Genomic DNA, 15,481 nt, shown 5'->3' with positions numbered 1-15,481 from the left:
CATATTTTAAGCTCTTTACCCTCTTGTTTACATTGGCCAAGTCATTGTTTTACCCTCTTGATGCATTGTTTGACAGCTTTCATTTTAAAATGGTGCTAAGCAAGGTAGCTAATCAAATCAAATTTAAAGATGATTATGATGAAAAACTAATATAGCATTATGCTTTCTATGCATCTATAAATGAATTCCAAAACAAGAAGGAAGTGAGTCTTTAAATAAAATTAAAGAAAGAACTTAGCCTTAGAAAAGGAAATTGATGGAATAAAGCTATAGACTTTGGCGTGAATGTGAACTCAATAATGCTCATCTTTACATAGTGGGACCTGGTTTGAAAGCATCACTTTGCCTTTGAGTAAGTCATATAAGAGAATGATGTAGGTGTAAAAGAAACTCCATCAAGGTGGATTTATTGCATGACTAAAAGACATGATTGAGAAATTGAGGTTTAGTGCAATTGCAACTTTGATTTTTAAAATACATTTAAAAAATAAAAGATGGAGGCCTGAAAACGTGCAAACTTTGACAAGATGTGGAGGAAAATTCTTCAAATTTTGGGGATTACATTTAATAATACTTTCTTGTATGCGAGATACCTTTGAATAAGCTACTTTTTTTGTTTTGCAATGGTAAAAAGCAAGAAATGCATATGTTCAAGGTGCGAGAGGGGGGGAGGGGGGGAGAGGAGGATCGATATATATTCGAACACACACACACATACCCATGTCGCGTAGCCTTGATGGCATTGAACCCCCGGGTCCTCTTGCTAGGGTTAGTTTTAATAATCATGCGTGTGGCTTTGTTTAAGGCCATTGCCCAAGAGTATTATAAATTATAGATTATAAATATCTCCCCCCCTCCCCCCCCCCCCGCCCCCCAAAAAAAAAAAAGACCATTGATGTGTGGAGTTGAAAAACGATGGACAAGGACAAAAGGAGCCGAGAAAAACAAAGAAAAGGAGGTTGCAACGGGAAGAAAAGTGGAACTTTAGTGTTGGCCGTCCGATGGAGTATACATCTATGGTTACTTAGACTTATCATTTAGCGTGTCCGGTCCTCTTTGCAGCCGTCGGATGGACGCGAGATCGTAGGGGCCATGGGCCCGCTGCTCACATGGCAGCTGGCCTAGGTGGCGGTCATCCTACGTGGCGCCTGCTTCAATAATGCACCCAAAAAGTGCGTACACGCCAGCACACCAAAAAAGGACATGCTACGGTTGCGTGACACGTGCACCCCACCTATAACGATATCCTCTGAGGGGCTTTTTGCATAAAGGTCCAGTCACATGACCTGGCAAAACCATATTAATTATAAAAAAAAACATTCAATGCATGCATTATGCATAGCCCGGTACCTAGGCAATTAAACGTGTGTCTTGGGGCAAATTCCTTTTCGCCGTCTGGCTTTATTGCAATTTTTGTGAAAATAATTAGGCGCCTAAAGTATTAAGGTTAGGCCACGGGCTAGTGGCTACAAACTTTAATTGACCCGTTTATAAAATTAAAGTAGGATCTGTAAAAAAAGCAGTGAAAAGCTTGTTGGCTGACGGGTCCACTCAAAAAGAAATTTAGGCGTACAACTGGGCGGTTACTCTTTACCAAAGGTGCACACTGCAACCCACCCTTCTTTTTTTTACAGTTTCTGAAGATAAGTTTATTTGTAATGTATTGTTTTCCGGCCTTCATTTGCTAGGCTCCAAATATTGAGTATATCATCAAACGTTTGCTTTGTTATTTTCTCTTCTCTGTTAGTTGCCGTTGAAGTCTAAACCCACACAGCACAAGCAGTAGCAGCCCTCTGCCCTCCATTGCCTTGATAACCTCCTCCTTCATACACAGACGTTTAGCTTTGCATGCACTCACCCCATTGAATGGCTCCCAAATCTATGTATTTCTCTCCAAACAGAGGAGAAAATGGTTAGTATTTAGCAGCTTGCCTTCTCTCCAAGCTATACCTTTGAGAACGTTCCAACCAGTAGCATACTCGAATAGTAGGCCATTCCTGTATTCTTAAGTTTTCTGGGTTTGCTAACTTAGCCAGGGGGGACACAGGAAAAAGCATAAACCATGGCACCTCTTTGTGCAGACAATAATAACCTTCTGGCTTACCATATGCCCATGGCTTCATCAGCTCGCTCAGAGGCCTCTCTTGTGGCCATTGCCCAGCAGCTTATGCAACAGCAACAGCATAAGCAATTCCAGCACGCACAAAACCATAATCATCATCACCCACAACAACAGCAGCAGCAGCAGCAGCAACAACAGCATCAACAACAAGCATATCAGCAAGGCGGTCCTATGGATCACTGGGCACCCTCATGGCAAGCCAAAACAGAAGAGTTTGCCAATAGTCTCTACTCAGACGTTATGTGTGATTTGATCCCTTCTCCACAGCCTTCTGTGATGGACCTCTCTCCTTCTGCACTCCTGATGCAGTCTCTGGATTCTCACATCCAAGACTCTGAGTTTCTGATGGGAGATTACTCCATGGCAAAGCCCAATGAAGCACTAGACATGCAACCCCCCCCAGAGTTGAGCCAAACGTTAACTAGGGTTGATGAAGTAGGGGAGCTTGTGCAAGGGCTTTTACCAACTACCACCAGTGGGCAGCCCAATTGTTTCGGATTTGGTGACATGTCATCTGAATGGATGGATTCCCTCATGTGTGATGCTGATGAAGCCATGGTTTCATGCTTTGAAACAAACCCTTGTGAGTCAACACACAGTTCTGAGCCAGCTGGCGCTTCAAGCGGATACCCGTGCACACCATTGGAGGAGGCACTGCCAGATGGCTTCACGGTATTGGAGGAAGCCAAGCGGTGTATGCGGGCGTGTTCACCGACGTGGACACAAGAGACGGGCAATGAGATTTTGAGCTGTTCACCGTCTGCGTCATCGCAGGATGTGATAAACAGGGGAAGGGTGCAGGAGGGGCCATATGGAGGGAGGGGAGGGTTCCATGCAGAGAAGAGAGAAGCGGGCAAAGCGTCGTCTTCGACAAGCTTGGGGGAGGTGGGGGGACATCATCATCAGCGTCAGGTCCCTGTTCATGGGGTGCAGCTGATGCAGTTGCTGCTGGAGTGTGCGAAAGCAGTGGATAACGATCATGAGAAAGCCAGAATGGTTCTGCCCAAATTGCAAGAGCAGTCCACATGGTATGGCGACCCCATTCAGAGATTAGCAGCTTATTTTACAGAGGCTCTGTCTAAGAGGCTGGCGCGGGCTCAGGGTACCCCTGAGCCCAGCTGCCTCGGTGGAGAGTGCTCGCCGCATGAACTCACCCTTGCTTACAAGGCCATGAATGACGCCTGCCCCTATTTCACCTTTGCCCAACTCACCGCCAACCAGGCCATCTTAGAGGCCATCGACGGCGCCGACCGAGTGCACATAGTGGATTTTGGTATCTCTCAAGGTGTCCAATGGGCGGCCATGTTGCAGGCCATTGCCGGCCGTGAGGGAAGAAAGGCGCCCGACAAAATCAGAATCACGGGAGTGGCTTCGCCGGAGCTCGGGGAGAAGTGGGCTGCGTCTCTGGCTGCCACCGGGCGACGCTTGGCTGATTTCGCTCGGGCGCTCAAACTCAATTTGGAGTTCCGGCCGGCTGAGGTGGCGCTTGACGACGACACGCTGGCAGCAGAAATGCTGGGTGTAGAAGACGGGGAGGTGGTCGTGGTCAATTTCATGCTAGAGCTTTGCAACGTACTGGACGGAGCAGGAAACGTAGCCATCTCACGTGTCCTCCGCTTGGCAGCTCAGCTCTCCCCTAAAGTGGCCACCGTGGCGGAAATGGACGCCCGGCTCGACATCGGCCCTTTCCAGAAACGCTTCGTCAACGCACTTCACTTCTTCTCCGCCATGTTCGACTCTTTAGAGGCTGGAATGGACCGCGACTGCGCCCACCGCCTCCGCATGGAACGATGGTTGCTGGGCGAGCGCATTCACAGCATGGTGGGCGGCCCGGATGACGGGCCGCGCCGCCGCCTGCAGGCCCACAGTGACTGGCGCTCCGCCCTGGAGGCCGCCCATTTTCGCCTCTCCCCACTCAGCCACTACGCTATCAGCCAAGCCCGCGTCCTGCTATGGCGTTTCTGCGAGAGCTTCACTCTCGATGAACAGCAAGGATCGCTCTCCCTTGGGTGGCAAAATAAGCCCCTCCTCACAGTCTCGGCCTGGACCATCTAAGGCTGGTCTCCTCTTCTATTTATTATATTATAGTGATAATAATACTTTTTTTCATTTCACGTAACATTACAATTCCCCTTCAATTATGGTGCTAAAACTACATGGGGACATACCTTCCGTCTCACACACTAACTCTCATCAAAACCCATTGTTTCAAGAGGTTATTCTTTTAGGCAATTATGTAAAAAAATTCCATTGTAAATACCACTTTTTTTTCTTTTTAAGATGGTGTCCAAGTTAGTGTATTGTGGTGAGAAGTGTGTATTGATAGAACGTGTACTTTTTTGAACTTAACGACATGCTATGTTACTCATATTATGCACACAATCAAGAGTAATACTTGCTCGTTTCTTGTCCTTCACATAGTGTTCAAGGTGAAATCATACTTAGGAGCTCCCCACGAATTTTAAGGGCTCATATTAAACCTCCTTTACTTTGTAGAGATATTGGAAGGGCACACTTCTATTTTTTTCAAAACCTTGCTCGATAAAGTTATTTAACCCCCCCTTCCCCCCCATCAAAACTAGTGTATGACATTCATTACCTACCACCATGGCTATCACCGTGAGTATTTGAACTTCTTTGTAGTATTTCTTAACACTAGGTTGTACATAAATTTGATTGATTTTGAGAGAGAGAGAGAGAGAGAGAGAGAGAGAGGTGGCTCATGCCACTTACAACCACTAGCATAGCATCATAATTGTGGATTTCTTTTAAAAACTAAGTTTTTAACCCTTGGGAGGGTATTGTAGCCTTCAAATTCTGGGCATGTTTAGGAGGGCACACTACTAATTTTTACAAAACCTTGCTTGATAAAGTTATTTATACCCTTCTTCGAAAGGATAAACCTCCCTTGGAAGAGTTGTGCACCCTTGAAAAAAGTCAAACTAGTGTATGATATTTTACCTATCACCATGAGTATTTGAACTTCTTTGTAGTATTTCTTAACACTAGGTTATACATAAAATTGATTGATTGAGAGAGAGAGAGAGAGAGATGTCTCATGCTAGCATCATATTGTGGATCTCTTTCAAAAGCGAAGTTTTTCATATGCCTCTTCTAAAGGATAAAACCCCCCTTGGAAGAGTATTGTAGCCTTGAAATTCTGGGCCTCCTTAGAAAACTAGTGTATGGCATTACCTATCACGATAACTACCACCATTTGTATTTGAACTTCTTTGTAATATTATTGAACACTAGTTTGTACATAAAATTGATTGATTTTGAGAGAGAGAGAGAGAGAGAGAGAGAGAGAGATGGCTTAGCATCATAATGTAGATTTCTTTTAAAAACTAAATTTTTAAACCCTTTTTTTGAAGGATAAAACCCCCCTTGGGAGGATATTGCAGCCTTCAAATTCTAGGCCTACTTAGGATTATTCAAAATATGTTAAAACTAGTGTATGGCTGCTACCATAACTACTTCCATGAGCATGTGAACTTCTTTGTAATATTTCTTAAAAGCAAATTATATATAAAGTTGATTGAGAGAGAGAGAGAGAATGGCATGTGTCACTTAAAAACCTCCAACATCTTACATCCCATTTTTCAACCTTTGAAATGGCTCTTTTGCAAGTTCAAAACATATATAAAATGTGTTGGTTACTAGTACAGCATAATGTGGTGGAATAGCCTAGCATTTCAGGTCACCATCACCTCATGTTTCCAACCAATGCTAGAAAAATATTTTTTCCTGGCAAATGAGAGAAAAGGACAAGCTTGGAGTGTAAACAATTTTCTTAACAAAACTTCCATGATTTGCTAGTCTAAAAATAAAAAATGTAAATTTTTTTAGAGATAAGGTTAACCTCGATTCGGGTTTTTCAGTTGACATAAAATACACTAAATACCAATTTTTTTAAATCATTATTACCCTCCATGAAGATGACATGTGTAATTGTGAAAAAGCCTTCAAGAGGATGTTCATTCATCATTGCTAAGAGGTAATTTCTAATGAACAAGGCAGGGTATTGCTAGAAAAAAAACTTTCAACAGCACCTAGAGGCTTGATTTTTGATAACCCATCAAAAATTATATTGTGTTTCAAAAAAATACATATATGTTAGCTATTTTCATATATCTTTTGATGTTTAATTTAAAATTTACAAGTAGAAACCTCCAAAATAAGTAAAAAAAAACTCCCATAAAAAATCTAGCCTACATAGAGCACTACTAGAAAAAAAATCATTCCTCTTAGCAAGTGAGAAAAAGGGAAAAAATTGGAGTGTAATGGGTTTCTAACATGGAGTCCTATGATTGTCCAATTTTATAACTAGAAATGTAAAAGTCTCATCGGCTTTCTTTAGGAAAATGTCAATTTTAAGCTAGTTTTTTGAGTTTCAACTAGTATATATTACACTTCTGTTCAAATTAAGATCTTACTTTAGCCTTACAATCTGGCGTTGGGTTTTGCCTTAGAGTCACAATCTGTAGCTTTCCATCAAGGTGCGCTAGCTCATCCGTGTCGTCACGTCCAACCCTATGTTTGTCACATCGGAATGATCCTTGCCACCAAAGGGGTGAAGGGAGAGCTCTCAATGCCTAGATGGAGATCTGTCTTCACGGTGGTTCTCTCTCATAAAGGCGGGGGAAGAAGAAGAAGCTATTGCAAGAAGAAAACCTACAATCAACCCAATCGAGAATGCATCCAGCAAGTAAGCAAGATTTAAAAGCATATAATCAAGTAAGAAGAGGGAAGAAAGAGAGCTCACAAGTAAAATATTTTAAGGGAATGACTATGTAATGATTGCATATTGCTTATTGTCGAAAATGACTGATATACAAGTGATTAGTTTTCACACTGGCTAGCCAAACTTAAAAATGGTATGGTCTCTTAAGCAACTATGTAAGCTCATAGTCAACCTACTTTATATGTTCTGGTGCAACCTTTACTTAAAAATGGTATGGTCTCTTAAGCAACTATGTAAGCTCATAATGTTAACCAACAAAGCGGTTAAGATACCCCCCTTCCTAAGGTGACCACGTCCTCGTGTCACCCAAGTCAATGGTGAAGCTGCTTCTAAGAAGTCGATGGTGTGGATGGTTGAGGATATGCCATGGAGTTAACGACAGAGGTTAAGTGGGTAGTTGGGGACCGATCCATAGTGAAATGCAAGGAAACGTGATGGGAAGCATGGGCAGCCATGATATGGCAAACAACTTGTCTAGGCAACATAGAAAGTGATAGGCGATATATATAGGTTCTTCATGCCAAGGCTCAGTTGGTTATGGAAGTGGTGTAGACACTTCAACATGAGGTAGTTGGTAGAACTAGTTCGTGCCCTGTTCTTAGTGGAATGAGTGCCAGGATCCCAAGGATTGGCATGGGTAGATGGAGGTCTGGGACATTGCAATGTGATAGGGTTAGTGGAATGAGTGCTAGGATCACAAGGATTGGCATGGGTAGATGGAGGTCTGGGACATTGCAATGTGATAGGGTTATGACAAGGCTCCATTGGTTATGGAAGTGGTGTGGACCCTTCAACATGAGGTAGTTGGTAGAAGCAGTCCGCACCTTGTGTTTAGCGGAATGAGTGCCAGGACCCCAAGGATTGGCATGGGTAGATGGAGGTCGGGGATGTCTCGATGTGATAGGGTATTATGTCTAGATCACATAGAATGATGCCTACTTGACGAATACATTAGCCAAGGTGAGGTTTTGTTGGTGTTTAATTGAAGTCAAAGAAAAGGATATATGCATGGAAGCTTGTTGGTGGACAGATCTCATTGCATGATTCCTAGAGGTTAGGCTTTTGCTTGATGAATACATCAACTGAGGTGAGGTTTTCTTGGTGTTGAATTGGAGTCAAAGTAGAGAATACATGCGTTGAGGGTTCTCCAGGTGATGGGTCGTACCATGGGCCAATCTTGCATCTGCCATGGTTCATTCCCCTACATCCAAATATGTACCTATAGGGTTGGCATTGACGAGGTTAGTTATAGGCGCATGTATATGTGCATGCCATGAGATGCAAGAATTGAGAAAATTGTGATATCGCGGTGGTGAAATATGCAGGTGATGTGCATGGGCAATGGGCGGAAGGTGTGCCCATGTGGGTGTGCTCCTCTAGCAGAAAGACATCTCCAACACAACTACGTTGTTTGACTCTTTTTGCTACTTCTTCGACATTTACTTTAACAACCATTTTCTTGGGGAATCAAGATCAAGAGAGTGTTTGAGGCATGGCAGTGGATTTGCACATGGTTGTGCCCACAATTGCAAGGGAGCTAGGTGGCCTCTGTGGCTCAAGCGATGTGGCATTGTCGAGTCTATGGCATAGAGGCAGTGTGGATCAAGGTGTGGTGTGGTTGAAGATGAGGCCAAGGAAGGTTCTTGTTGCTGATTATAGGAAAGTCCATGCGATGGGTCGTACCATGGGCTAGGCTTGCACACCATGGTCCCCCCCATCTAGAGATGCACCTGGAAGGTTGTTTATGAGACGAGACTCATTGTAGGTTCATGTATGAATTGTGCCTAATGTTTCTATAACATACAAAGCCCATGTAGATATTTCAAGTGGCGTGCATGGGCATTGGGCAAAGGGTGGGCCTGTGTAGAAGTTTCGCCCGGTGAAAACTCTAACACATTGCTTTATTCAACTCTTACACATGGTTTGGGATAGAAAATTGGTAGTTGATCTGTGAGAGGCTGGTTGAGAAGGAGGGTGGAAATGAGATTGAGAATGTAATAATTTAGGACACACAATTTAGTAGGTACATGGGTAAACTATGAACTATGGGTGGCTTATCAGACATGGTCGACAGGATCTTGGTGCTTCTTGAACCTCTTTCTGAAATGTTGGTGGCTATTTGGTCCACTTGCTTTTGAAGCATGGTGATGTCCACGAAAAGAGGGGAAGTATTACCAAGATTCCTCGGCTTGGGGGTGAAATTTGGAGTTTTGGACATTGTCGACCTTGGGCATACATCGTTGTTATGACCTTTTGGGCATCTCTACCTTGCTCCAAGAGTAGCACATAGGGAGGCAAGTGTTGTGTCATGGAGGGATGCAAAGCATGGTGGACTGAATCATTGCTTTTGCTAGCTTTGGATATATTGCTGGCTTTTCACCTTGGTTAGGTACTCTTCTTGGGGGAGGTTTTCATACACCCTCTCTCGCCCTCTTTCTTTCTCTCTCTCTTTCTCTTATGTCACTTTCTCTCTTCTCTTTTGTTCTATTACATGCTTTCTCTTTCTCTTTCTTTCTTCTTGTGTTCTTTTCGCTTGATCTCTTTCTCATATTATTATAATTATTATAATAAAAAATATTTTTAAAGTGTTTTTAAGATTTTTTTCGAGTGATGACATGGCAATGTGTGCCTCTGCGAGATGATGTGGTGATGTGAGCTAACCTTTTTCTTCTCTTTTTTTTCTAGAGTGATGATGTGAAAATGTGAGCCAATTAGATGACATGGCAACATGAGTGAATGCGCTAACGTGGGAGCGACATGAGCCAACATTTTGTGTGGAAAGTTTTCCTATGGAGGGGTGTTTCAAAAAAAAAGGGGGCACCGTATGCTTGCAGCCACGAATGGCTGCAAGCATACAAGCAGGAAAGCAAGCTCAAACAGAATGCCAAAGGGTGTGTCACTCACCGCTCAACCGCCGCCTTGAAGGATTCCCGCGTCGCAGTGAAGAAGGAGCCGCCGTCGTCGCTCTACCACCTCTCCGCCGTCGCCGTGCCGCTACACAGTGCTCGATCGCTCTCTCACTCACTCTCTCTCTCTCTCTCACATACGCAGGAGAAGGAAACCAAAGAGATAAGGCAAGAGCACTCTTGTATTCACAACACATGAGAATGAGGATTTTAGGGTTACATTTGACTCTTATAGGTGACTTGGCCGTTCACACTTGGGTGCCCATACATGGCCGGTCGATCCTAACCCTTATCCTACTAATATTCAAGGTGCGCCTCTCATCGACGATCACCCAATCCCTTCATCCTTAACATATGGTGCCGACAAGCTCGGCCCATGACTCAGAATATTTTAAATTAATGACGTAAAACATAGTACGTCTCAATGTCCGTCATAGGTTAACATGCCCCCCTTCCTGATGTAGATTTTATCCTCGGAAGCTATGGTATGGTAAGCTCGAGAGGGTTTTTGTTGACCGTCTGCAAAACATGGAAGTAGAGTGAATGTATGCTGGAATTCAAAAGATATAAAGTGTATAAATTCAAGCATGTTAGACCACAATGGATGTTGCTATGAGAACTTAGTTTAAGGGTCACATGAATGAGCTAGTGTAGCAAATTAACAGGAGTTTAAAATTATTGAAAGTAAATCAAGAGTAAGCAAGGTGTCAAAGGTTAATCAAGGTTTATAACTGGCCTAAGTCAAGGAAAATAACCAAGCTTAATAAATAAACAGCAGATGACCACACTGTGTCTACTCTAAGAACAAGTTAATACCACGAGCCTAGGGACACAAGAAACATCAGAGTTACAAGAGCCTTTTGCCTTTATTTTTTTTTAATGCACGTGACAATTTTTACACACAATGGCGACCTTCCTAAGGCAAAACTAACATCGATCCTGGTACCATGTTTTATACAAGGCATTATCCAAGAATCTATTAGTTCACCTTAGGCAAGGCTACCCCCTACCAACCAAGGCATCGGTCTGGAGTAGAATACTCCTCGCCTACCAAGTATCAATAAGGCGATAGGCCAACATTAAAGCACATCATAGACTTGTATTGCCATTTATTGTAAGCTTTTTTTTTAAAATAAATATATTTCTTTTGATCTTCGCTCCTGAACTATAATTTATCTTGCATCCTTTCGACAAAGGGGTAAAAGCTATGTCCTAGAGGTCAACACACACATGGCCAGGTGTCAAACATTAAGATGGTTTGACCCTAGACCTAAGACAATCGTATTCCAAGGTTAACTAAAGACGTCATGTTGCCTAGGAATATTTTCAATAAAGTTAAGCTCATTAATGATTTACACTAGCATGCAAGCAACTTCAAAAACTAAGTAGTACATTGACAATTTCCATGTGGTCATGCCTTATAGTTTATGAAATTAATATTACAGTAAAAACAAAAGAGAGTGGGTATGGAAGAATTACACCTGTAATTGGAGATCTCCTTGATTTGACGAGACAGCTTGCAATTTGATGTAGATATATTTTGATGAACGTTGCGGCAGTCTCAGGACTTGAAAGCGAACCCATCTCAAACTTTTCAACTTGTACAATCAACTAACAAGCACTATACCTCGAGAGGCACATCAGTGTGAAAATTTCAAGACTTGTTTAAGGAATCTAAACTAGAAAAAACTAGAAAACACTAACCTACCTACCAGTCACCACACTACTACTGAGGATACGGTAAGAGGATGTTGTAGAGTCCTGGCTCTAGCCCTAAGGCTAAGCCTCTATCCGCATCATCCAAACAAATAAAGTCAACCTCAGTAGTGCCATGAGTTTCATCCGTCCATTCATCATTGTCAGATATTTTCTTTTCATTTTCCCATCCACATAAACTCATCAAGAATGTAACCATGGGAGGATAGTCATCTTGTGGAAAAGGAAAGCATTGGGCTATCGGGGATATGTCCTCTACGGAGTAGGGGTCAGTCATGGTCAATAGGCGAATTAGCCATTCTAATTCCTCAACATTTTCCTCTCTGGCTAGTACATCTATATGATCCCATTCAGTTTCAATTATAGGATAGCACATGTGAAATATCTGAGAAAGGTACAGATGATACCTCTCACCAAAGGTGGGAGTGGATGAAGTGTATGATGATCGTGCATCTGCCATGTCTGCAAACACAGATATAGCATCAGTAGGTTTATGACAGGTCAATCTAGTTCTTGATTGTATACGGATATTTCTCCTCTTTTTGTGCTCTTGCTCTTTTTACTATTTTTTGTTTTTCTTTTCTTTGTTTTTTTTTAATGTATGAAGCTATATATATACATCCCCTTGAATTTGGCAATTACATGGTCAGGGGAGAAGGTTAAGGAGGAAGCATTAGAATGTCGAGCGTGAGTACATGCTCCCCCTTTCCTTGGGTAGATCATTTTATTTGCAATGATGTTGCAGTCTCTTGGAACCAATTTGTCCAACGGGTCATAGGTTGTGATGTGGGCAGATAGCTTTTTATGACCCTTGTGGCCACATCCAATTGCAGAGATGGTAGTGTACGCTCCCATTGACGAATGGAGAAAATGGTTTCCGACGATACTATTACAAGGGGAGACGTAGACTCATCGATTTTTTGTTGGGTGTTGACAAGAGTAGGTGTAGAGCATGTAGAAACTTCTATATGAGTGTGTGCCTGGCATGAGGAGCTAGAAGCTTCATGTGGCTCCCCCCTTCCTGAGCTAGGTGGTAATGATCGATATCGTTTGGGAATCCAAACTAACTCTGGAAGAAGTGGTGCGGAGCACTCTATTACCTTTCCCTTACCACGGTCTTGAATTGTCATCGGGGTGGCAACAATTGGTTTGCAAGGTTTTACAGGTGATGTAGAGGGATTCACCTTATGTTTAGGGACCCAAATCTGGTTATTCCCCTCGTAGTACCCTTGGGCTACTAATAATTTTTTAGGGATCCATCGCGATGTTACATTGCCCTTTCTCGGGTGGGTAGTTGCTTTCATTCTACGAGGCTTCTTGTCTGAACGAGATCGAGCAAGGGAAGTAGCTGTTAACGAAGCTTTAGGGACCCATTTGTATATACTCTTTGGCATAGTGAGCCGAGCCTTAGAGACCACACTGCCTGTTTCCACTCTTGGTGTTGAAGCGTTAGAGGGGTGGCAAACAATCAAAGATGGTTTTGCCACTGGACTTTGTGATTTTTCATTATCTAGCATTTTGTCTAGAGTCGATGGCTTAGTAGCGGGATTTTGAGCGGTCAGACTGAGTGTTGGTTCTTGCGTTGTGACTCGTCTGGTTGCCCAATCGATATTGCATTTGGTGGCCAACATCCATTTGCACCCTAAGTTAAAAGCAGGCATAACCAAAAAGATTTGAATTATGGTTCCCTTGTCATAAGCAATCGGAGTGTGCAGAATTCCCGAGACAGGGGTTTTCTTCTTGTTGATTCCTTGAACTTGGATAGAACTGTTGGATAAAGGTGGTTTTCCCAGTTGACACCACACGCCATATGATAGCAAATTGTGTTGAGCTCCTGTATCTAATAATGCATTATACAGCACCTCCCCGTAAGGACTCTGCAACTCAATTGGGTATCTTAGAGGTGGGTTAGATTCCAGTGCATCCTCCTCTGCTTCCTCGAAAAATACTTGCGTAATTCCCAAGTTGGCTTCTCGTTGTCGCCTAGCACGCTGTTGATGTTCTTTGGCTTCGACTCTCGCTTGTATCTTTTTAAGCTCAGCTTGTTCTTTAGCTGCCTTCTTTTGATGGATTGCATGTAACTCCTCCTGGCTCAGGGGGTCATAGTATCTTTTGAATTTACTCCCATTAAGGAATCCAATGGTTTCAACTCCGTCGAGAGTCTCCACTCTGATGGTACCTTGCAGGGTAATTTCACATACTCTATATGGTCCCTTACCAGCATATTTGAGCTTCTTCTTTTCGTTTCGCACTCCATACATCAGGACTTTATCCCCAACCTTGATGTCCTTGTCCTTTAGATGGCGATCAAACCATTTTTTCCTTCTATCCTTCTCCACCACAAGGGCATTGTATACAGCCAATTGTCTTTCTTCGTTTAGCCGCTCAAGGATATATAGACGCTCTACTAAGGGATTACCATCCCAACCCTCTTGAGTAGCAACACGAAGACTAGGAATGACAAATTCCCACGGCATGACTGCTTCTTGGCCATATACCATTTTGAATGGTGTGCAATCAATAGCCACTTTGTACGCAGTACGATAGGCCCATAAAGCTGTCGTAAGCTTTAGAGCCCAATCCGCGCGATGAGCTTCAACTGTCTTTGTCAAAACAGAGATTAAAGTCTTGTTGGTACTCTCGGCTTGGCCATTCGCTTGCGGATAGTAAGGAGTAGATTTATGATGGGATATCATGAAATTTGTTGTGAGCTCCTTAATCACTTCATTTATAAAATGCGTACCATTGTCGCTCACAAGTTCAAAAGGACAACCGAATCGTGTGATTATATTTTCAAAGAGGAACTTGGCTGTTGTCCTCGCATCTGCCTTACGTGTCGCTTTCGCTTCAGAGCCCATTTGGTCATATAGTCAGTGGTGGCCACAATAATATAGCGAGATTGTGTGTTTCGGGCCGCTGGACTAATTGGACCTACAAAGTCTAAACCCCACTTTTCAAATGGTTGGTTTACTTTGATTGGATGTAGGGGCATCTTATCTTTCCTCTGGGGTTTCTTGTATCGTTGGCATTCATCGCAACCCTTCACAAAGAGTGATGCATCTTGGAACATAGTGGGCCACCAATACCCTGATTGTAAGATCTTTCGCGCAGTTAAGTCTCCTGAGAAGTGACCACCGGCTACGCCCATATGTGCCTCTTGCAAAATGTATAGATACTCATCCTCCCGGGCACAACGCCTAAGAACGTCATCCTTTCCTCTTTTATAAAGAGTCCCGACTATCAGGCAATAGGGTTCGCATTCTTTGATCAGCTTTCGAGCTAGATCTTTACGAAGCTCCTTGGGTGGAAAGCCATTAACTAAAAAGTTAACAATCTTCTCACTCCATTCAGGCATTGTCTCCCCATGAACAGGGAAGTGTCAGGTAAGTCATCATCAACCCCCGTAGGAGCCTCAGCATTAGGTATGCGAGACAAATGATCAGCCATAACATGTTTTTTGCCAGGTCTCACAACAACAGTGAAATCAAACTCAAGAAGAATCAATAGCCATCGTGTGATTCTTCCTGTGGAGCATGGTTTGTTTACCAGATACAACAATGCTTGATGATCCACATAGAAAACAAACTTGGTGGCAAGGAGGTAATAACGAAATTTCCTTACTGTATATATCATTGCCAACCCTTCTCGCTCCGTAGTGGTGTAGTTTATCTCAGCATCGTTCAATTGGCGACTGGCAAAGCTAATGGGGTAGTCTAGTTTGTGTTCTCCAGGTTGAGTTAACACACACCCAATAGCAAAATTTGATGCATCAATATGCACATGGAAGAGTAAATGCCAAGTTAGGCATTCTCAAGATTATTGGAGCACTCGCCAAGGCCTTCTTTAATAGCTCATAGGCACGATCACACAAATAAACTCGATGAGAAGCTTATACAGTGGTCGAGCTATCTCGACGAAGAAGAGAATAAACCTTTGATAATAACCAACGTGGCCCATAAAGCGTTGGACTCCCTTGTAGTTGGTGGGTGGTGG

At 43.0% G+C, this 15,481-nt stretch overlaps 1 protein-coding gene across 1 annotated transcript; it reads left to right on the top strand.

The window, feature by feature from the left end:
* The first annotated feature begins 1,560 nt into the window (after window positions 1-1,560).
* Window positions 1,561-4,399, top strand: LOC147606106 (SCARECROW-LIKE protein 7-like). Its single transcript, XM_086792602.1, has one exon. It carries the CDS (start codon window positions 2,063-2,065, stop codon window positions 4,175-4,177), a length of 2,115 nt encoding a protein of 704 aa, XP_086648728.1. The 5' UTR covers window positions 1,561-2,062; the 3' UTR covers window positions 4,178-4,399.
* The last annotated feature ends 11,082 nt before the right edge of the window (window positions 4,400-15,481 follow it).

This window comes from Cibotium barometz, chromosome 58 (assembly GCF_041138505.1).
Source record: "Cibotium barometz isolate CiBa-2024 chromosome 58, ASM4113850v1, whole genome shotgun sequence".
In the NCBI taxonomy this organism is placed as follows: Eukaryota; Viridiplantae; Streptophyta; class Polypodiopsida; order Cyatheales; family Cibotiaceae; genus Cibotium; species Cibotium barometz.
The sequence above is the reverse complement of the archived record's forward strand: the minus strand, read 5'-3'. Positions and strand labels throughout refer to the sequence as shown.